At 27.2% G+C, this 26,262-nt stretch overlaps 1 protein-coding gene across 2 annotated transcripts in view; it reads right to left on the reverse strand.

Annotated features, from left to right (window-relative positions):
* cora (coracle) overlaps window positions 1-26,262 on the reverse strand; it is a 97,080-nt gene that overhangs the window by 26,589 nt on the left and 44,229 nt on the right. For both annotated transcript variants that reach the window (XM_067287907.1, XM_067287906.1), the window contains exons 7-10: window positions 24,269-24,442; window positions 18,946-19,186; window positions 12,164-12,261; window positions 9,859-10,043 (exon numbers count right to left, since the gene is read on the reverse strand). In XM_067287907.1, coding sequence (XP_067144008.1) covers window positions 9,859-10,043; window positions 12,164-12,261; window positions 18,946-19,186; window positions 24,269-24,442 — 698 coding nt within the window. The remainder of the gene's footprint in view (window positions 1-9,858; window positions 10,044-12,163; window positions 12,262-18,945; window positions 19,187-24,268; window positions 24,443-26,262) is intronic.

Below are 26,262 nucleotides of genomic sequence, written 5' to 3' on the forward strand. Positions count from 1 at the left end.
TTGTGAATATATATCTTGAATATAGCTGATACTGGAAGAAGCATCATATCATACCAACATCATGCAAACATCACAATGTTTGTGAATAACACACTCAAAAATCAGTAATCCAGCAAAGTATTTAATAGAAAACTACCACTTTAAGCAGTCATCATTTGGTTGTCAATTATTCTAGAGTGAAATAGTAATTTGAATACAAAAGTTTTAAAAGATAGTTTCCAATTGGATGGAAGATTGAACATCACTACAGGCAAATACAGATGAAAAAATAAGATCTCCAAGATTGTGATAAGGTATCATTGTCATTAAAGTTTATGGATGTATTTTTTTCTATAAGGCCTTATATATTTCTAGTTTTATTAAGCTCTTGAAATGTGTCTTCTCCCAGTATGGTGTATAATATATGCATCTCAAGAGCTTGGAAAAGCTAGAAATATATAAGACCTATAGAAAAAATACATCCACACTTTAAGGATAATAACACTATCACACTTGGAGATCTTATTTGAAGTCCTTTGAATAATTTTTTCACCTGTATCCTAGTTTGTAACTTATATATAGACATTGTATTTTGTATCAATTACTTTTGGAAAATTAGTTGAGAGTTTTGATAATGCATTATAATTTTTCCCACTTAACATAATGGAATATAAACTACTTGTTAATATTTTTCAATAAAACAGCTGATTTTCAGAAATAGATTACCGACATTAAGTAGAGGATGCCCGATGCCTATAATATACACACACAGTATATTAAAATTATTTGTTAAGGTTAAAGGTTTAAATGTCATCATCGCTAGACATTAAATCTGATATATGACCCCCCTCTATTAGTGTAGAGAGATTTTTTTGTACGGTGACCTTATGTACTGGCATGTGCATGCTCACGTATTCGTTACAGTTTAGTCTAGTGCTATGTTGTTCTTTAGTCTAAAAATAATGTTTATTCAAAATTAATTTACAACCTATCACAATTTATTGTGAACTTCGTTAATTTACTTTATTTTTATCTACTGAAATTTAAAAAAATAAAAATTTATTGATCTTTAGCAAACAAACAAAATGGAATGTTACATCTTGTTATTGTAGAATGTTTTTGTATTTGTGTAAAACACAAAATATGTATTAAAATTATTTTAAGACAATAGAAGTAATTTATCCTAACAATATATTTTAAATAATGAACTTTAAAAACTAATAAATTATATATTTTGTTTATTGTTTAATTTTTTCATGCTACATTCATAAAAAATTTATTCATAGTTTCAAAAAATGCATATAAATTATTTTCATTATAATTTATATAAATTTTTGTCATAAGTTTTTCTTTACCATCTAAAATAAGTCGTCTAATTCTAACTTTACATTTAAATATGATCAAAACTACAGCCTTCTTATATTTTCATACAAATAATAATAACAATAAAAAATCACCAAATGCTTGAGTTAACTTAGCCAAAATTAATCAAAATTTATTTTTAAAATCAATGACCATTAATAAAAACAAAAGATTTGTTATATCTATATATATATTTCAGTTTAATAATAAAATATTTTAAACTAAGTTTAATTTACAAATTTCAATCTTTTGAAGCATTCAACTTCATTAAAATCATAATTGTTGTTCAGTCAAAATAATGATTTTTTTTAGTTTTAAGATGACCAAAATACAAGCCAATCCGTGATCTTCATTACTTTAAAAATGACATTAATACTTACAACATATTGAAGTGAATTTTCCAATAATAAACAATGAATCAAATTTTGGACAAAAACTTTCCAAAGTAAAAAAAACTAATTTCCATTTACTTTTAGCTTTCTATTAATAAAAAGATATATATCTTCCTCATACACACCGGGGTGTATGAGGAAGATATATGTTATGATTTAACAATAAACTATAAAAACTAGATCAATTTTGCAGGAATTAAATTTGCTTCAAATGTTTTTGGTCTACTTCATAGAACATCTTCGGGATTCAGGATTCTTTATCAAAACAAATTTGAAGAAACAAACGTAATATTTTCAGAATCAAATGAGCATGAACAAAATAATTTGAAGAAGATTGTCTGTCTATATATATATATTGACAACAATTATAAACATAACAAATTGAAATAAAAATATAATAACTAATGAATAGAAAATAAATCTTTATAAATCACAAACCAAAATATGAATTTCCATACCAAAAAATGTGTGCATTCATTCCTAGCATTTAAATATCCCAAGGGCTACTAGTTTTCAAATTTACAAAAGGACAATGAATCAGTAAACCTTGTCTGCAATTCCTTTTTCATGTTTGATGGAATAATATATAGATAGTGGAGTGGAGTGCCTTCGGGCAGTGTGCAGCTGGGGCACTTTGTGAATTAGTTGTATAGAATTAGAAAAATCTATAGTATCAAATTTTATAAATGATTTTATCTTATACAAAGGATATATGATGACATACTGATCATTTGGAATAATGGTAACAGAGCTGATAACTATTTCAACTCCATCATTAACAACATATTACACCCTCCATTGAAGATCGAACAACAAAGTAACACTTAAAGATATGTTGAGAAAATATACATATCAGGATTGAGTAAATATACATCAATGTATTTGTTAAATAGACCTTCCACTCTTTGTTCTATCCCAGCATGTTCACATGATCCTCCTGTTACAAACATGCTGCTTTGAGGGCATTGATCCAATATGTATGCAGTACATATGCACTGCACATTGGCTAGTGATTATGAAACAGAAATTGACAGAATCATGAACATAGCATGTACCCATGGATATGGTAGGAAGATGGTTATTAATCTAATCCACTCACATTAGTCCAGAATAAAGAACACACTCAATAAGAACTTAACATCATTAAGAATGTAAACATTGTAAAATCCAACATTCAATGAACTGGCTAGGAAAAAAAGATCAAGAATTGTTTACAAATGGAATCCCACATTATACAGTCTCCTAAGAAATGACAAGGATAAAATCCCAGAGAGATACAACATTGCATTTACAAGATACCTGCTAAATTGGAGACATGGTTGGCCTAATTATACATACTATACTAGTGAGACATGGAGAAATGCATTTATGAACACAAATAGAATACACAGAATAATCTTAACAACAGTCTTATAAAAATCATTCAACAAAACTGGAGAGGTAACCAAACAAAGGAAGTAGTACACCTTGTATAACTCCAGCAATATATTTGATCAACCAAAAACATTTTCAACCTACTTCCAAAAAACCTCTTTAGTTGGAACATCAAACTTAAATGAAAGAGAACTGAAGAAGGCCTATGAAAGTAGGTCAGAAACATTTTCGGTTAACTAAATATATTACTGGAATTATAAAAGGAACACAGCCCTAGCATACTTTGCAAAAACAAAGTGCAGAAATTTTGTAAAATGAGGCTAAAGTTATTAAAAAGATCAGCTCTGCATCACATGCACTCATTGCAGAATGAATAGAAATATTTAAGCAAAAAGCTATGAGAGAACATTTAAACTGTAGGGATGCAGACAAACTTTCTTTGACATGGAATTTGCTTTGGTTTTTGATTTATAAACATTTATTTATTTTTATTCATTATTTACATTCATATAAATATAATTAATGAATATAAAATAATATATATCGCAAATATTATATTTTTATTTTAATAAGTAAATCAGCTACTGGAAAAATAAACTATTAAAAACAAAAACCTTAATGTTTCCAGCAATAAAAACTATTTAATAATAACGTTTTCGACTGTTTTAAACAGCCATCATCAGTTAAAACGAACTTAAACAAAAAAGAATGCAGAAAAAATAGAACCCAAGCAATACAAATATTTAAAATTCAAAAATAATTCCAAAGTAAAAATGCCGTCGTATATTAGAAACTAACAAAACTGCGCATGCGCTAAATATCGTAGTAAGAATAAAAATAAAAACAAAAACAAAATAACAAAAATACTGCCGCAAAAATATTTCTATTACAAGAAAGAACGTTATGCATTTCGGTAAAATGACTTCCATGCCGTGGATAAACCATCTGCGTCCCTATGGTTAATGCAACCAGTGTTAACGTGGGCTTTGTAGATTTCCAGCTTTTCTAGATGTTTCAGCATTTGTTTGTTGGTCGTGGCCCTAACATTGCATTGATGGTTGTTTAAAACAGTCGAAAACGTTATTATTAAATAGTTTTTATTGCTGGAAACATTAAGGTTTTTGTTTTTAATAGTTTTTATTTTAATTTGTCATATTTGTAATATATGTAAATAATCTTTTTAAAATTATTTTGCACATTCAATTTCAAACGATTTATGTTTTATACCTTGAATTTGTTCTGAAAAATAACAAATCCTGAAGATGGTCTACAAAGTAGACTGAAAACATCTAAAGTAAATTTAATTCCTGCTAAATTGGTATAGTTTTTATAGTTTTCTGTTAATAAATTATTCCAAATATTATAAAAATAATAATAATTTCAATTATTTCAGCTGAATTAATATCAGAAAGTTTTGGCTCCAATTTATCTTTAGGATGATAAAACCAAAGTGAAATTATGGAAAGGAGAAAAAAATTAATAATTGATTACATAAAACTAAGGCTAGGACATCTAGACACTAAAAATCTTATAAATATTGTACTTATGAAAATTATAGCTTATATGAGTTTTAGTGCCTTGATGTCTTAGCCTTACATGTAACAAATTCATTGTACAGCAAATGAATGGTAGAAAGATCTAAAGGCAAGATATGTGTATATGTGTCTTTGGTGGTTTCAAAAAATTTGCAATGACAGATATGTCAACATTGCAAATAGATTTTTCATGCTTTCTAAAGATGCTTTTTGTGATTTTAGAGTAGAACTATGAAATTGGTAGACCAAGCCTCCAATTCCAACTTTGACTCACAGAATTTTAGATCTGACTCTGACTCCTGCCTATAAATAATAATTTAAAATATACTTTGATTATATTAACCCAGAATAGCTTTTCATCGCTACCATGTGAATCATCAACTACTTTTTAAGCATATTTTAAATGAATCAATTATATATTATATTTAATGGCATATAAGACACAGGCATATAATAAAACATATGAAAAGCACACCATTTCAGCATAGAATATTTAGGAAAAAAGTATTTAACATGTTTAATTTAAGGCAACCTGTGCCTTTGGCATTTAGCCCCAAATATATTTTACTGTATTCTGTTTAAAAGAAAAAATGTAAAATTAGAATGCACGCTTTTATTTATCAAGAAAAAAAAAATTTTTAAATAAGTCATTTACAATTAAAATTTGCCATTAAAATATTATTTTAAAAAATATTTCTATGTGAACATATGTAGAAGCTGCTTAGCTATAATGAATAATAATAATACTAATAATATGTTTAATTAAACAGTAAAATTTTAATTCAAGAGTTGGACCAGATAAAGGTTACTTGTGGAATAATCTACTGAAAACTGTTTTCCTAAATACAGGAAAATTCATTAGCCTTTGGGAGATCAAACTTTATATCTAAGATCTAGGGCAATTTTTTCAGTCCCCCCCTTTTTTTTACCATATTTTACAACACATAAGACATCGTCCAAAGTATCCAATGTTTTAGAATATCCAAAATTAGACAATTACATGGGCTTTTGAGGTTGATATATACACACCCACAGTATGTAGTTTTTGTATGTATGTAAAATTTATAATTATAGAAGACAACTTTTAAAGTAAATACTTTCTGTAGTTATAGTTATGCAATGTTTGTACTACTTAATAAACAGTCTTCAAGTCTATTCGGCATTACCTCGAGTGCAATTGTCATAGCACACTTTTCACTTCATTGCAGACTGTTTTGATGTGAAAGACCTATGCATCACAAGTTTTTCCAATGATAGACCTGTTAACAAGGAATCCTACATTGATATTCTGGGTTGCCTCCATGACTCAGTAAGATGAAAATAGCCTCATTTTTGGAATCAAAAAGCTGGGTTTACATCATGACAACATCCTAATATATCAGTCTCTCCTAATTAGCAAATATCTGGCATAGCAAATACCAAATATCTGTGCTATACATTCATAGCCTCCTTACTCACCAGACCTTGCTCTTTCATGTCTTTACCAAAATGTTATTTCTGCTGAAGGGCTACAGAATTCAAATCAGCAAAAGAGGTTACAGTACTGCAATGATTCCAACCAGGAAAATAATGCTGAATGAGTTACATACTAGATACTAAAATAATCTTTCAACTACAGAAGGTGTTTATTTTGAACATGGTCTTCTGTATTAGTAATGTGATTAAAAGTTATATCAAAAGTTTGGTTTTGGTTTATTTTTGATTCTGCCATTTATATTTGAATGATAATATTTTGAAAATAATGAAATAAATTGAAAATTTTACTAATTATAAATGCCTTACTGTCCTTACTTCTAATTTTATTTTTAACTGTGTACTTGGACATTACTCATTAGTAAGACTTTATACTGGTGTTTAAAGATTGGCACAATAATATGAGTTAGTTCAGAAAAAACAAAATTTTTTTATTATATCACCTGTAGTAATTCAGTAATAATTTCTGAATTACTACAGGTGATATAATAAAAAAATTTTGTTTTTTCTGAACTAACTCATATTATTGTGCCAATCTTTAAACACCAGTATAAAGTCTTACTAATGAGTAATGTCCAAGTACACAGTTAAAAATAAAATGAAAATTTTACATTTAATTTTTTTACATAAATGTTAGATGACATACTTAATAGTTATTAAATAACGTTTATGAGTAAATATAAAAGATAAAATAATATTTAATTAATTCTTTTTCTATTTATAATTTAAATAATGTAATACAAAAGAGAATCAAATGGGGAGGGAAATACATAAGTAGGATATTTTCTATGGTAATTAACATTTAAATTTTTTGTTTTTAATTTTCAATCAATGTAAAAAAAAATTCTTAATATAAATATAAATATCATTGTTTATGTTTTACTTGAATGTTTTGTTTATAGTTGGTACAGATAAGCCCACTTAAGATGACACTCTCAGGATTGTTGCATCATGCTCCCTTATCCACTAGACTACCCAGACTATTAACAAGACTACCCAGGACATATCAAAATCTCTCCATTTGTCCATGTCTTACAAGCACAATATAACTTGTAACACACTTAGAAATGTTAAAATTCATTATCACATAATTTTACTGTAAGTTGCATATTGGTTTCCATTCTTATGTCAGTAATTTTATCATTTTATTGAATAATCAGTAAATACAGTATATTGACCAATCACATTACTTTCACTTCTTTCCAGAAATATGGTACGAGGTCTAGCTGAAAACATCTGAACACCATTGCTCCAACATTTCTAAATGTTCTCTAATGGAATGTACTGTACAATATAAAAATAAATAACTTAATTCTTGCAGTAAACTTAAACAAATTTATTTAAAGAAGTTTGTACTTTTTTAATACGATTACTGGAAGCTTGCTTTTTCAGTTATCTTTTTGATCTCATAAAATGCATTATAGTTAATAAAAAAATTTTTCTAAATATTTTTATACTCTACTTAGACAACCTTAAATAAATGATGATGACATAACAAGGGTTCAATCTCATCATCTTCCTCCACTTGTTTTCTTTTAATCATATGGCATATTTCAACAAATACCATAGTGTAGAAAGCCATGTCACAGTGTGTCCTGGACAATGATATATCATAAAATTGAACAGACCTTTATAAATCTTCCTTAGAATAGTGGTCTCTTATGTGGGCTCTGCTCTAAAAAAATCTATCAACATGGCACTCATTTAAATAGACTGTTCTATTATCTGGTGCTCTGTTAATGAGAGACAAATAAAAACGTAAGAGAATAAATAGGAAACATGGAAGAGTGCTCTCTTAAATGAACTGCTCCCTTATCTGATGCACTGCTAAGTATAAAGAAAACTCAGTATTTTATAAACATTATTAGATGTGGATTATTATATTATGGACAAAATGAATTGTTACAAAAACAATCACTGCTTTATATTATTTCTTACTTATATAAATTAATAATTAATTCAATATGTATATAAGTCATGTATATTCAAGTAATGTCTAATATCAGTAACTACAGCTATGTATTTAAACTATAATATAAAAGCAACAAATTGCTTCACTTAACATATTAATATCAGAATTAATATGTTAAGTGAAGTTTAATATTTTATTAAATATATGCAACTGACTTCAATAGTATAAATGATAATCATTTATATTCTTTAGAATTGTCTAAAAATTAATCATTGCATAATTTAACCTACTTAAGAAAAATTAGGTAATAATGCAATGCAATCTTACTTCCTAGTGACAAGTGAAATTATAAAAAGTTCAAAAGTTCAAAATGGTGGGATCCTACTTAGAACATTTATTGTAATGATTTAAATTGATAATGCAACAAACTTTTAATTTAAAAAAAATTAATATAATTTATATCATTAGAATATTCTAAAAATTGTTTGTGTATAATTTAAAATTTAGAATGCTTTAAAATTTAATTATTGATATTATCCAAATGACAGCCATGTGTCAAAACTTATTTATGAATCTCACAATTTAATGCCAAAATTTAGGATTTAAAAAGTGATAAAAGAAATGTTTTGGTAAGATTATTGATAAATACATCTTTTTAACAGTCAATGAATATTTAAACAAATTAAAAATATAATTACCATAAAAATATAAATGAAAAATTTAGAAAACAATATCTAACAATTAAACAATTTGAAAATTTCAATCTTTACACATCCAAATGCTCAATCTTTTGCAAATATTTGCATTTACATTTACAACAGATATGCATGTACTTTTGCAGCAGTTATTAAATATATGATTAAAATATCTATTTCCTCTATTTTAATTGTTACATTTTGCTTAATTTCTTAGTTTCATTTTGCTATGATTTTTGCATAAATTACTTATATTTAACTACTGTTGTATTTATTCAATTTTCTTTTGTTATCTTGCAAATTTTCATTAAATTACAAAATTAAAATCATATTCACATACTAACTCTTACATATTGTAAACAATGATGCATAATCATTATAAATTATATTTCAATATAAATTTGTATAAAGACATTAAAATAAAACATATAAATGTATAATATCAATCTTTTTAAAAATTCAAAATATATGATATATTTTCTGAAGATGTAAATTTTCATTAAAAAGTTTTTTAATTTGTAAAACTAAAGTTTTAAAAAGGCATCATATCAATAATTGCAAGATCAAAAATCACATTAATAAAGTGTATAATGATAAACTTGCTATATAGCAAATGATTAGTATGACAAACAATTATATTATTAAATATTGATAGCAAAGTATTATCATACATGTAAAATATAGTAGTGGAAAATTTTAAATATTTACACTTCTAATCTGCACAATTATTTTATTATTTTTTAAGATTTAAATGGAATTAAAGCAAATCTATAAATATTTGAAGATAATGAAATAAATACACAATTATTTCTGCATTTCTGTAACTACCAACTGGAAAGAGAACAGATAGGTTTAATTGGAAGCATAACAAAAATTTATCATATTGTACTATATTTGCAAATGCAGGTCAATTTACATATTAATTTAAGGAGTAACATTTTATTTAATGACATGCCTCTAAAATAATTACACCCACAATCACATTATTACAATTACAAATAACTATAAATTTTCATTTCCTACATGATAATTAAACCCATAGAATATATTAAGTAAATTAACATTTTATATTAATTGTTTCCCTAAATTAAATATAAATTACAATGTAGAAACTACTGATGACATTCTTAACATACCACCATCCATGCTACGAGATGTGAAACGCTTGTTACTTAATGTCCTTTCAAAATGTGGAGGAGGTCGATCGATTAATGAACTAGCCAATCTTGTTTGATATTGTGTTCGACCTGAGTATCTGAATTTTGATCCAAAACGAGGAAAGAATAGTCTAGGCTTTGGTGTAGGCTCTGGTGACATTAATCTAAATAAATAAATATGGCAAATTAATCATTTAAATTATATTTTCTAACTGATGATAAATAATTTAAAAATTTTTAAATTTATCCCATTACAAAATTAATAATAAATTTTGTTACAGTTATATTATATTAATATAACATTCTTAACATTAAAATTTCAGTACAATTTACTAAAAAATTCCTTTAATATTTTCATCAACCTAAGTCTTACAAATAAATTAAATTTTGATAAAAATTGAGCTTTTATATATTTGCAATATATTAATATTTTCAGTATTATACTTAATAAACATATGTTATTAATTACTTTATTATTTGTACATTTGTTGCAAAATATACAAAAACATAATAATAATTAATCACATTTCTGTTTCTATTAAATATAAAAATTTCATCAATTTAAGAGCTATTATAGTAGATTATAATTATTATAATGTTAGTTTAGATTAATGTCAATAAAACTTATTTGCATGTAAAATACTCAACATAAATATAATTTTACTTAAGAAATTTGAATCAATTAATACTAACATCTTTATAAAAAATAATGTTGAAAAATTATGCATGCTATAAATCAGGAAATATCATGAAAAAAGAAATCTACGTGACTTAAAAATTTAAAATAAAATGAAGAGAAATAAGTTAGAGCATAACAAACAAACATTTTAAAATAAATATAAACACAATTGAACTGTTTAATTGAAATAATGAACAAAATGTAGATACAAATGTTTTTGGTTTATTAGTCATCTTCACACTCTACAGAAACAAATAATGTAAAATAGAAACAAAAACAGAAAACTAAAAACAAAAATTGTTTAAGATGTTCTTTCTATAAACATTGGCTGGTATTGCCATATTTCAACTTGTTAATTCTAAAGCTGGAATTATCTTCTAAATGCTAAAATTCACACCTTCCTCACTTTCTAGCAACTCACTGGCTAAAAATGAACATTTTCAGGTGCATAACCCCTTAAAAAAATAGTGGCAACCAATAATTACTGCATGTATTATTACAGGCAGTAATAGCAATTTACATCTTGCCAAATAATTTAATTTTTTAGTTTTTCAGTTTTATCATTTATTGGCATTTTCATATTTTTATTTGTAATTATTCATTTAATTTGTTATACTATATTTATGTAGAGATTAATATAGTTTTATTTTAATTCAAAGACCATTATGTCAAAAAAAAAAAAAAGGCATTATTCCAAACTTCAAATCTGTTGTAGATGTCTGATATAGAAATATGTTTAACCTGATGCAGGCCACTGAAAGTAGCCAAAAATGTTTATTTTAATCAGTGAATTACTATAAGAAAGAAAAACATAAGAAAGAACTATAAGAAAGTTCAAACTATAAGAAAGAAAAACATTTCAGTTTTAAAAATTAAGTTTTTACTATTTTAGAATAATAATAATAATAATAATAATATATTATCCAAATAAAATGAAAAATATTTCTCATTTATCAATATAACAAATGTTAGAAAGTGAAAGGAAGGTGTGAATTTTAGCATTTAGAAGATAGTTCCAGATTTAGAATTAACAAGTCAAAAATTGTTTGTTCTGTAGTGATAATACTCATGTATGGAAATTTTATTGGAAATTGGCAGTTTATAAATAATGAAAATCATATCTGTTAATGTTTTGTCTTTATAGCAGCTTAACTTTTTGCCTTTACTTATGATTGAGTAAAAAGGACTGGAGAAAAAGGCTTCTTGGGTCTCCAAGTTATTCCAAAATTAAACTGTAACACATTTACTTCAGAAATTCATCATATGAAATGAAAACACATAAATATATCAAAAACCTGTAAAAGGAATAAATATTTATTGATACAAACATTTTCATCCATTTCTAATGATCATCATCAAGTATGTCATACTCAATACCAGATATTTAATGTGTTTGATTGCTTAATGTTGTTGTGTTCGGTATTCATTATGACATACTTGATGATGTTCATAATGTTCATAAATATTTAGACTCTGTAACAGAATTTGAAGCTATCAATTCCACAGAAAAATGACATTATCATCTGTTTCTATCAATGTTTTCCATTATCTGTTTCCTTATCTGACTTAAATATTTAATTAAACTATGCTTTATAACTAACTTACCTAAAAAATGTATGATGTTCTACACATACTTTCCAAAGCTTTTTAGCTGCTCTATGATTAGCTAATTTAAAACCTATTGTACTTTCAAATTGTTCAAACTATAAGAAAGAAAAACATTTCAGTTTTAAAAATTAAGTTTTTACTATTTTAGAATAATAATAATAATAATAATATTATATTATCCAAATAAAATGAAAAATATTTATCATTTATCAATATAATAAACATTTGACATTAATGTTTTAAGTTAGATAAATGGATATACATATATAACATTTTGCAGAATAATATGTAATATATAGAAATCAATATTAATAATTAAGTTAATATACAAAATACTATTAGGTTGTTTTCTGGATTATTTTGATTACTTTTAAGATTGAATTTAATTATTTTAGTATGCAAGTTTATCTAAGATAGATCAGTGTCATAATTTTAAAAATATTTTAATAATTTGAATTCATTTAATTAATTAATTTCTTAAAAATGTCTAAGAGAAAAAAAATTGAGCCTCAGTGGAATATAAACTTTCAACCTTTGTATAGTATAGACATGGGCAAATGCGGCTCTTTTTGAGTTACATGTGGCTCTTGCTGAAAGTGTTAATTTCTGCTTTTATTATTATTTTTACAATTTTATTTCCACAATTTTATGAAAATATGTAATTATATATATGTAATATTTAGTAATTAATTTCCAAGTTGGTACAATAAATTAAATTGACATTTCTAATCTATTCTTTTATAACAAGTTCTCGATCCAGATGGGGACACCCTATCCTTATCATACTATCCGCCATGAAAGTAACAGAACTGCGGCTCCCATGCATTTTGCAAAACCTACATTTCGGCTCCACTGAACTCTTGTTTGCCCACCTCTGGTATAGTACATTAATTGTTAAACTATGCTAAGGCAAAAAGTTAGGCCAATTGAGTGCAAAAGAAGGTGCATAAATAGATCGTAATATGTTTTCAAAATTATATGTATGCAAACAAAATTGTATGTTTGAATCTTGATCCAAGTTGATCCTTATCTCTACAAGTTTTCAATTTATTTATTTTTACTTCATTAACTCTAATTATTAAAATATTCATGATGGTAACATATTTAGTTTTAGGCCAAACTGTATATTAAATTCAAGTTTATAAACAACATCGGAAAAAATTTAAAAAGTTTTACTACTACTATAATAAAATATAATCAATACTAGTAATATTTATATACAGTAAAACCTCTAATTTCAAATCATCTCTTCCTCAAATCGAACTGAATTGTTGGTCCTGGAAAACACCCTATATAATGTATTTTCTACTTCTAAAGTGGAAAAAAATTTTATGTCTCAACATTGTCCTTCCTTAAGTCAAACTAGTCAAACTCAGCAGATTCTGACCAACCTATCAAGTTCCATGAATCTTTTGGCACACTGCTTAGTAGTGGTTTTAATACATCTGCATAAGCAGCTAATGACAGTCGATATCAAATGAAATGAGCAATGTCAATGACTTGATTATTCAATTAGTCACTTTATCAAGCAATGTTACCTTTGTTCATGAGCAAGTTGTCAGTTTAGTAAAATCCACCAGACCTAAAATTTGATGTGTTGTATGATGTGAAATTTGATTTTTCAATAAATTCAGAGTAGTGTAGATGGCTGTATACAGATAGTTATGTTATAGACCTAAATTTATGATATTTATTTAAATCATTATTACAGCCTCATATATTGTTCTAATAATAATTTAAATAAAATATGATGGGCTTAAATATATCACAAAGTTACATCCCTTATTCCACTGCTTTGTACTTTGCATTTGAATAAAAAATTTTTTCATATACTTCCACATGTAAAACTCTTCATAAGTCAAACTAGCTATTTTTTAGTCCATATTTGAGATTTAGAAGTTTTACTATATATGTAATATATAACATAGTAATATATTTTAATATAGTATAGCAGTAGTAATTCATAGTAAAATATACTAAAATAATACATATATTTTATAAATTTTGACTAAAAGTTAATACAATCCATACAATTACTTTTATGATTGATGGTTCACAGAAATGTTAGCAAATCAATTAACAAGCTTTTGTAGTAAATTCCAAGGCTAAACTTGTAAGTCCCAACCAAAAAATTTGGCAGGAAACATTGGTTCCCTGATGTATAATGCCAACTGGTTTGGGTTAAGACCTTTTTTGTCTAGTGGTTGGCTGACAGATTATTGATCAGCATGTGAGATTCTTTATCCTTTTGCTGTATGATGATTATTATTCATACATATGTCTGTATAGCGTTTATAGTTTGTTTGAAATAAAAATTTTGTGAACGTACAGGGGAACATATAGACCAGCATCACAATGATGTTAATTGTGATCCATTAGTGCTAAAATAAAGAGAAAAGATAAAAACTATATTAAAAAAATATTGTATTTCATTTGCAATAAATTCATCCTTAGGAATATTTAGAATTTATAATTCAGAAAAACTTTTTAATGATTTCAATCAAGGCTGTTCAAACAAAGAAAGCTTTGGAGCTTGACCCCACTCTCCCATTTGAGATGAATTTAAAAAATTAAAATTAAACTGTATATTGTATATAATTTATATTTATTTTGTAGCCATTCAGTTCCTGCCTAGTCTACTATATTATCGAAGTTAAGACAATGAAGAAAATATACATTTTCAAGTCTATGTTTTAATCCATTTTTTACACCAATCACAGAAGTAACAGCTAAAAATACATGAAGATAAACTTCACGAAAAAACAAACAGTAAGTAGAAAATTCACATGGTTAAAACGATATCAACGTCAGCCTTTCTATGGAGGATCTGACGTCCATAGAAAGGCTGACGTTGATATGGGTGTTGAGATATTTCTATCTAAAAAATTATTTTCCAGATTGCTGAAAACTATTATCAATGGATTGCCCACTGTTGCCTTCTTTTCCTTGGTGGCTTTGGGTAACCCAGTATAACAAGTTAGGTCTGGTTGGTTAGTTCTCTCAATCTGCACACTTTCCTATCTTTCTTTCTTTTTAGAATATCTACTATATAAAACTGAAAAACTGGGCATTCTCTGTCAGAGTATGCCAAAAATGGCCACTAGGGGCACCCCTAGCTATTATTTTAATTAACAATAAATTCAGTTTTTTGCATAACAATACAATAAATGCAATTTTTTGCATTTTTGACTGCGTTTTAGTAGGGTATGCCACGAGAATGCACATTAAGAAAGGATTTTTTAAAATTTCTCCCATGGGGGAGTTAAGGATTACCCTGAAGAACTTGGCTTCTACTGTACTATTTTAGATGCAGTTTTTTTGCATTTCTAACTGCGTTTTAGTAGGGTACGCCATGAGAAATTCAGTATATTATTATTTTTATTTCTAATATGAATTTATTTTTTATACCAAGGAATGACACCGCTGCTGCCAGAACGCCCACTAGGGGGCATTCCAGGCTACTAGTTTATATATAAGGGCCTAAAAACTTCAAAAAAAAAAAAAAGTTATAAAAAATAACATTTTTTTTCAAAAATTGTATGCACAGGCCTGACTCCAATCATAATTGGGACTATACTAATTTGTATACATTAACATCAGAAAATAGCCTTTAAAGTTAATTTATATAACTTATAATTGTACTTTATTTTATGCTAAAAGATGAAAAATGATAATAAATTACCAATGATCACCTAAAAATCAGGCTATAAATTGGCTAGTTAAAGCCCCGGCCCGGGTTAGTTCTTTTATTCCGGAAGGTTCTAAATTTATTTAATATTTACTTAAAATTATAATTATTAACTTAGATAAGAGATGGTGCCTAACATCTACCTCTAGTAACAAATTTACTTTATATCTATCATTTAATTTGCCAATTTATAGCCCAATTTTTAGGCGATTGTTGGTAATTTATTATATACTCATCAGGCTTAGAGATGTTTATTTATATTATGAAAAATGATGTTTTTGTTGTTATTTTGTTATATTTTATTTTTCATGGCATTTATAATGGCATGAATTTTAAAACTTTTCAACTTGTAAATAAAATAAAAATTATTAATATATGCATCCATAAGTCTGAAGTTATATGTCAAAGTCAAATTATTGCCTGATTAGATCAGGCTATATTACTACTACTATTAAGTACTAAGTAATTTGGCCTAGAGGTAGGCATTAGACACCATATCTTATTAAATTTATTAATTATAATTAAATTAATATTTATTAATTAATTTAGAAGGTTCTGGAAGAAAAAAATTGGCCCAAAGCAGAACTCAAACCCATAAGTGTCGCTTACCATGCAGATGCATTGCCAGTTACACCACATACAGTATGGTTACTTGTAAATTAATAGTTCTAGAAGCAAAGATTAGACAAAGATCCAGATAGCATAATTGGCAACACAGCCACACAGTAAGTGGCAGCTGTAGGTTTGAGTCCTGCTCAAGACCAATTCTTTTCTACCAGAACCTTCTAAATTAATTAATAAATATTAATTTAATTATAATTCAAATTACTTAATATTTAATAGCAGCAGTAATACAGTCTGATCTAATCTAGCAATCATTTGGCTATAAAGAAAAATTATTTGTGGTGATTATCACAAATATTAACAGTCAAACTATACTTATTTTTGGTTAATAAAACCAGCCAAAGACTATTAATAATTTTGTCACATCTCTTTTGTTATATCAATCTTTAAAAAAACCAAGACCATTTAATCAACCTCTAAAAATATCTTTTATTGCAATGCATTTCAGATGGGAAACCACATCCCTCTTCAGACAACTATTTTCTCACAATAAGGAAACCACCCCTTGAGCAACATAAAGACAGATATAACAAAATTTTTGTTAGTCTCTGGTTGGTTTTATTAGCCAAAATTAAGATTGTTTCCATAATAATTATTCTAGCCAAACTATAACTGATGCAATTTCTGAACACACATATCATTTTACTGTTATACATATATACATAGTATGCTACCATAATAAACTGTTTAAAGTAATAGTTTGCATAATTGACCACTTATCCATTACAATATATTACAATAATGTCATTTATAATTTACTTTATTATGTATGTAATAAATTGTTAAATACTTAATTTGTTAAATTAATATTCATATTTTTTATATATAAAAATATATTTAGATGAGAAATAAAATGATTAAGTCAAAATTAATGGTAATCATTGAATAGTGTTCTATTCAATTGCATCATACATAAATCAATTGTTATAAATAATTTATTATTTTATTTTAAAAAATCATCAAAAATTTAAAGCCAAGAAATCTTAAATCAAAGAAATATTATTATAAGTGCTTTATCAGAATTGTTTAAGAGCTAAAGATGCTATACAGTAGACCCCCCTATAACACAGTAGATACGTTCTGTGTTATATGAATCCGTGTTGTACAAGTCACTTAAATACATAAGCCAATCACAGCCCATGTGCCGGGCTGTGGTTGGCTCATGTATTTAAGTGACTCGTACAACACGGATTCATATAACACAGAACGTATCTACCGTGTTATAGGGGGGGGTCTACTGTAGTTTTAACAGGTGTATATAAAAGAAGAATTATTAAACTACAGAAAATTTAAACATCCAAACCTGCTAGTTATATATTAAATTCAAACAATTGCCAAATTATATCAGACTATACTTACATAAATATAGCTTGATATAATTCAGCAATCATTTGGCTTTAATATAGAAAATTTATATATTTATAAGAAATTATCAAATTAGATAAGATTCAGGATAAATTATAAGCAAAATTATATTGCTTTATGCATTACAAATATAAAATATATAACTTAGATACATATTTCTATATACAGTCAAGTCTGCATAAGTCTTCATCCGGATAACTCGACACCATAGGTTAATTAGTCAGTTTTCTGTGGTCCCAGCCGACTTACATAGGATTAATGTTATTAATGTTAAAAAAAACTCAGTTTACTCGACATCGTTTAACTCGTCACCACTGGATAAATCAACATACTTTTTCTGTTTCACACTTTTTAGACGTCTGATAAGTCAACTCTCCTCCTGAAAAAATGAGTTCACACCGTACAATAAGCTGTGTGGTGTGAACTCATTTTTCAGGGGGAGTCGACTTATCAGAATTCTAAAAAGTGTGAAACAGAAAAAGTATTTTGATTTATCCAGTGGTGACAAGTTAACCGACGTCGAATAAACAGAGTTTATTTTAACATTAACAACATTAATGCCTATGTAAGTCGGCCAGAACCACAAAAACTGACTACATAATTGAAGTGTGTTGAGTTATCCGGGTGATGACTTATGCAGACTAGACTAGAATGGAATATAAAAAATATACAGTATATTTTTTATATTCCATTCTAAACATTTTGTTAACTGAAGCTGATTCAAGGAAAGATCAATAACATTTCTTATTAAAATTGAATAGCTTCATTTATTATAAATCCAGATTTTCAAAATTAAATATATTTAAGAATTAATTGTAACTAATATTTATGTAACAAGAAAATATTTTTCAGTCAATATATTAATTTAATTTTGTGAAAACAGATCTAGTATGAATGCAAAATACATGCTTAGAAGGCTAAACACATTTTTAATAGAAAAATTAATCTATTCATAAATATGAAAAACTTTAGATTAAAATAAAGAAAAAATATAGACTTAAAGATTATCAAACCATCATTTATCTATTTTATTTCTACATAAATTTACTTTGTTCAAATTTTAAATTTATTTACTCAATAAATTACTTTAACTACTACTCACCTCTCCAGGGCGAATTTTGATGTAAAAATTATTTCGTTTGTAAGATATCTTCAAAATTTTTGGCCAAGCAAACCGGTTAATTCTTAATCTATCCCTATACACAAGTAAACCAGAAGCACAAACTCCAAGCATAATATCTACACCTTCAGAATCTTTTGCTTGATGTAAATCAACCCCATACATTGCTAATTTTTTAGCATTTTCTAAATAGTGAAGCTCAGCTTCTGCTGGAGTTTGACCTCTAAAAAAATAAAATTTATAAATGATGAATAAGCACTAGATTACAGACTAGTAATATTCCAATAAGCAATAAATTACATTTCTGCATATTTACAATGAGATATTTTCATGTTCTGAAGAAAATACTTAAAAGCCTAACTAAAATGCAAATTTTATTCACGTATAATTTGGAATTGATGTAACAAAAATATGTTTAGCTTTTATACACCAGAACAGACATAGATGGTTAAGAAAAAAATAAAAATTTTAAAGTGAAACAAACAGAAAGAAAGCTTGCAAAGTTTTATTACATTCAAATTCACATGCAAGTTTGTAATTTTCCTTCAGTGTAAGCATTGTTAGGTTTCAGATACTCATTTCTAACAGAAATGTGAAACACTTGCTGCAAATAATGCATGAATGAAAGGTAAAAAAAATGCTAAATCAAATTCTGCTGTGACATTACAGTATGTGGTGTGAACTCATTTTTTTCAGGAGGGGAGTCAACTTATGCAAACTCAAATGTATTTTAAACAAAACCATTTTCTTTCATTTTAAATGGCATCTTCTGTTGTGTTCTATTTTGTAAAATATACATTCAATTTTATTTAAGTTTCTTCTAACATAAAGATGCCCATTTAAAATAGAAGAGAATGTTTGTTTTGTTTAAAATATATCCACTTTTACTGGGTATTAGCATCTAGGTATACTAAATGGTATTTTTAATGTATAGGAAGATACTGAAGAATAGTAAAATACACCTCAATCTGAAATGAATTTGCCCTGTTTTTCTGTATGTAAGAAAATAATTTGATCAGTTTAACTGACTATTACAGTAACCAGTGACACCTCACAAGTACGCTAACATGACATATAAAGGATACAACATAAATATGGTTCATATTTTCATACATATGACCTGTGCCTATCAAATGTACATTTACCTCTGTTTTGTTTTGTTAGTGTAGATTAGTGTAAGAGAGGATCACAAATCTATCCTATAATGAAAAATGGAAACTATTAGATGACAGATCTTTGGAAATTGTCAACTATTGAATAAAAGTACTAGTCAGTTCTTAATCAGGTCATGTAATATACAGTGGAACCTCAGTTTACGAACTTAATCTGTTCCACGACTCCATTCATTAACCAAAGCAATTTTTCCCATAGGAATTAATGCAAATACAATTTATCCATTCTAGCCTCCAAAATTTTTGTGACTTTATTTGTAAAATACAGTAGGTTTTCTTTGATGAAAATGTAAGAAAATGTAGTATCCATCATTACAGCAACTAAAATTTGACACAAAAAACCATTAAGTTCATTATCTAAATTTCATCCATTATCCGAGACAAAATTTTTGCAAAATAAAAGTTTGTTAACCAATTTGGTCATTAACCAGGGCATTCGTTAACTGGGGTTCCACTGTATTAGATTAGATTAATAGATCTATCAGTACTCACATCCAAAACCAATAACCAGTGCAAAAACTTCCATAAAACAAATGTTTTTGATTCCCCTTCTGGGATCTTTGTCAGGCTTATTTATTTCTTTCCATTGAAGCTGGATTCAAAGGTTTTTTAAAAACTTATAATGTGCTTTCCTTCCAAATAATTTTTAAAAGGAAGTAATTCACGAGCCGCTTTGAAAAAATATATTTGGCCAATGGGATCACGTTGAGTGCATGTCATAATAAAATATCTTTTATTTATGAGTATACTATTGTTTCAGTCCCGATTCATCCTCCAATAAGCACTGCCATGCTGTGGAGAGGTTCTTTTCTTCTTTAAAATTAATGCATCCTGCGTCGCAATCTGCCTTAAAAATTTCGATTGCTTCTAATGTTCTTAAATGTTCTTGATGTTGGGTGGTTCGGATAATTTGCATTTCTCAAAAAATGGTATTATGTCCGGGTTTGTGGCATATGTGGACAAAGCTGTTGTATATTTGTTACATGTGATATCGGACTTGTGCTCTTTTATTCTAATATCTAAAGGCCGCTTGATGGAACCGATGTAAAGTAAATTCCTATCCCATCTCTCATCTTTCAAAGGAATGCTATATACACCCGGGAGTCTATTCAGGTCAGAGCTGTCTTTCCCATTCCTTAATATAGCATATATGGAAGGGTTTCTTCTGTATGCAATCTTTAATCCTTTTTTTCTTTGCCACTGTGTTGTATACTCCTTTTAGCTGTGGGTTATACGATATCAGGATTCTCTCAATGGTTTCCTCATTACTATCCCTCTTTGCTTTTTTCTCAACTTCCGGAGTGTTTTGTTGACGACTGTGTCGGTTACATAATTTACTTATGATGCTGCCGTAACCGTGCTGTTTAGCTATGTTCTTAATGTAGGATAATTCCTTATGTAGATAATGGGTGGTTGAAAAATGGGTATAGGCTCTATGTATTAACACACTAAATGCAGCTACGAAAACGTTTGCTTTTTGGAAGTTTTTGCACTGGTTATTGGTTTTGGATGTGAGTACTGTTTTTAAACAAACCACTGTGGTGAGTGAATATATTAGATCTATCAGTTTATGTATGCAGTTATTTTCCTGTGTTACTTTAGAGAAGTATATTAATATATTTATTTCCTATTACAACACATTGTTTTATTCAGAGAAACACTTCCAAAGGCAGCATATCCTATAAACCAAGTGCATTCATAGCAAGTGCTCTATCCTCAGGGATTTCATAATCCATAAAATACCAAATTCATTACATTAACCCCACCAAACTCTCAAATACTGTTATTTCCAAAAATAATGTTTAGGCTCCAAAGTTCCAAAAGAATTTGGTTTACAGAATATAATGTATTTGGAAGTGCCTCTCTGTAAAAACAAATAAAATTGAAACAATAATACTATATTAAAACAATCTTAGTATTTATGACCAAATAAAGTAAAATAGTGAAATGTAAAATAAAAACTTTTAAATTAGTTTAAGAATTTTTTTGTTTTAGTATAAACTTTCATTTCTTTAGCAAAACTTAACAATTTGCAATTTTTTACACACACACATTTTTGTAAATATTGATCACTTACATGTTTTTTGCTGGGTGATCTGTTAATGAACAAATCAGATAATGAACATTTTCGCGAAAGATTTTTATGTTCTAACAACAAACACCTCACAGAACAAACACAAGAAGAAGCGACAAAAAATAACGAATACCGATTGGTCTTCCCTTGTCTTCAGGCAACAACTAGAAACTTTTCGGATTGCGGGAGATGTCGACATCGACACTCAACCCAGTATATACTAATTGGATAGTATTCCTCCGAAATTTGAAACTCTCTCGTAATTCCAGCTTTTTATTTTTCTGACAAAAAAAATTCTTTTATAGTATTCGCAAGACTTTTGGGCGGACACTCATTGAGTTTTGCATCAGTTTTTATTTTCAAAAAGTGAGAGCATAATAGCAACGGAAGAAGATGTCTGATGTTGCCAAGCAGTATGGCTTGAACTGGTCTACAGTAGGCCATAGTTTATACTGTATCTTTCTTAGATAAGATTGATCAAGAAGACTCAAGCAGCTAAAGGAGTAACAAAAATCACATCTGAGAAATAAAGAGCATTGAAGAGCTCATAATGGAACCTAAAACTGATCTGACAACAGAAGAATGCCAAGAACTCTTGAATGAAGAACACCAAGAAACTCGGTAAGATATGTTTTCTTCTGAAAAAGAAGATTAATGTCGATATCTGCTATTAAAGATCTTTTGAAGTGGGAGGATGTCAGAACAACAGTCTTAGAATGGCATCCAAACCAGGTTGAGGTTAATAGGCTTAGGGATCTCTACAATTACAATGCTATTAATTATTTCTGAAAAATCCTAAAGAAGAGAGAAAAGCAATCGACATTAGACAGATTCTTTAACCCCCATAAACAGAAAAAACATGACTAATAAAAATGCAAGACTGTGTATATATGTATTTTTATTATTGCATATAAATAAATGTAGTAAGAAAGTATATATTTTTTATTTTTTTGGAGTCTCCAGAATGAATTAATCAAATTCCCATAAAAACTTATGGTATATCAATAATCGGTTCCAAACAATTCAGATAGTAAACAAAGTCTTGGAATGGATTATGTTCATTAATCGATCACCCACTGTACAGTACATGATATACAAATATATAAGAAATTTCTTATGACTTATTTATGTACAATAATTATACTTACTGATATGATACCATGTATAATATATACTGATTAATTTAATATTAATAAAATAAATATAAATTTGTTGCAAATGTTAATTTTGATACATTTTTGCATATAAATAAATTTTTGTTGAGATATTATACATTACAAATTATTACTATAATATATTCTTTCTAATGTTTAAAATTAGAGAAAATAATAATAATAATATTTATTATTATTAATCAAGAAGTCTCAAGTAGCTAAAGGAGTAACAAAAATCACATCTGAGAAATAAAGAGCATTGAAGAGCTCATAATGGAACCTGAAACTGATCTGACGACTTATTAATTATAATAATAATAATAATTAATAAGATTAATTATTCTCTAATATAATTCTCTAGAAAAAATAATATTTATTATTAGTATTTTCTCTAATTTTAAACATTAGAAAGAATATTTTTATTTTATCAATGCATTAATCATATATGATATATTGTATCTCATCTTTTCCAAAAATCTTCAAATTTACCAAAATTATAATTGTTGTAAAAAATAAGCAGTATAAGAATAATTAATTTTTTTAAAAGTTATGACTTTTCAAATTAAAACAGCTTTCTAGTATTTAGTATAGCTTTAAATTATAGATATTTCAAATATCTGAATTTGGAATAAAAATGTTTATATATAATATGTTATGTTTGAGAATAATAAAATATCAGAGTATACAAATTAAACAAAATTTTATATACATCATATACAATGCCATATTCTAATAAAATTATTCAAAATAAGTTATATTATTATAATGATTATAAAGAATACTTAACAAAGTAGTAACAAACTTTTTGAAATATAGTACATATGATACTATATGTTATTACAAATCAGCCCAAGAAGATTTTTAAATGTCTTTGAATTATCTATATTAAAAAATTTGATACTTACTTATGTTGTTTATGTAACTCCATAACTTTTTCTTCTAATTCAGGAGTTTGATTAGGGGCAAAACGGAAATCAGTGAGGTAGTTATCAACATGTTCATCTGCATCATAATCTCCTAATTCTGACTGTACTAAGTATGATCCCAAAAGGGCATGAGTAACAAATGAGCAAGGAAGCCTATTGATCAATGAAAACATCTCATTAATTATTACATATGAAAAATACACATATTAATGTTTGTTTCATAAATCTTGGCTTAACTGTAAAAATGTGCAGTAACAGGGAACAATACTTAGTGATAGAAAGGAATTGTTTGATGAATCTTTGACAAGGTCACAGTGGATTATCAAAAAAGCACTGTGGAACTTTTTAAAACCCGATTGAGTACCATGCATTGCCTGGCCAAGATATGTGAAACAATCTGTTTATTAATTGTTAATAATTATTTTTAACTGAATAGGATTTTAAAAATTCTTTTAAAAAATTTGATATCAAATACATACATTTTATAACAAATATAAAAACCCTTTTAAACCAGTACTACTCAAACTACAAGTCATATGACTGGTGTCAGTCCACAAACTGAAATCAGTCACTGGACCTCTTGAAAAATTAGCTGCAAGTTAGCAGAAAATCTCCAGAGAAGAAAATGTATTAAATTATAATATTGTATGTTTTTTAAAAAATATATTGTATATTGACATATATTTTACTGCAACAGTGAATATGCACTTAAATATAAAGATATTGTCGTAGGCACCCTGGTAGTAAAATACAATAATAAAGTAATATGGAAAAATACAGTACCAGTCTGACAAATTGGGAATAATCTTTTATTCAATCTTAAAATAAATAACTTTTAGTGTTTTATATCTAATCCTGATCATATAAAACAAAAAAATTATTTTACTCTAAGATTCAATAAAAGGTGTTTTTGTCAAGAATTAAAAATATTTTACAGGAATCAAACTACAATAAATCTTGAAGTTATATAATTTTTATTGTTTTAATGTCAAAATCAATAAAAATCAGAATATTTATTAATTGTGGTCCTCTTTACTTACCCCCTACTTAACATTATTGTTTGGTTTATAGGCAAATCCCAAAATGTTTACAATACGCATTTTTTGTGTATATATACACAATTATGTATATAAAATATTTATATTTAATAATATTTATTAATATTTATAAATATATAATTTTAAATTTGCTAAAATATAAATAGAATCAGATATCCAAAAGTAAAACTTAAACATAAATATATTCATTTTTAATTTTTATTTTACCTCTATTAAACCAATTAAATATGATAAAGGAGTGGTATTACAAGATTATGAAAAGGTCAAGGAAAGATGGAAAGAATATTTTAGGAATTTATCGAATGAAGAAAACTCCAGAACTTTATATGAGAATGGAGAGGCAAATGAAGGAATGGTGCAAGATATTAGCAGAGAAGAAGTGGAAAGTGTGCTTAGGAAAATGAAAATGGGGAAAGCAGTAGGCACTGATCAGATTCTGGTTGAGGCTTGGAGAAGTTTGGGTAAGGAGGGAATTGATATCCTCTGGGACCCTACGAAGAAACTCTGGCAGCAGGAGAAGATTCCAGATGAATAGAGGAAGAGCATTCTGGTGCCAATCTTTAAAGGTAAAGGGAATGTAAAAAATTGCAGAAATTAGAGGTATAAAGTTATTGTCCCATACTATGAAGATTTGGAAGAAATTTGGAGAAAGGATTAGGCAGGAATCTGAGATTGGAGAGGAACGATTTGGCTTTTTGCTAGGAAGGAGTACAACTGATGCTATCTTTGCTCTAAAACAGCTGATAAAAAGGCACAGGGAAATGCAGGAAGATTTGTACCTGGGTTCATAGATCTAGAAAAGGAGTATGATAGGGTACCAAGGAAAGAGAAATGGAGATGTTTGAGGGAAAAGAATGTTCCAGAAAAATATGTTAGGCTCATTAGGCTCATCAAAGAAATGTACAAGGGAGCAGA

Source organism: Centruroides vittatus, unplaced genomic scaffold, assembly GCF_030686945.1.
Source record: "Centruroides vittatus isolate TY-2023 unplaced genomic scaffold, ASM3068694v2 scaffold_752, whole genome shotgun sequence".
In the NCBI taxonomy this organism is placed as follows: domain Eukaryota; kingdom Metazoa; phylum Arthropoda; class Arachnida; order Scorpiones; family Buthidae; genus Centruroides; species Centruroides vittatus.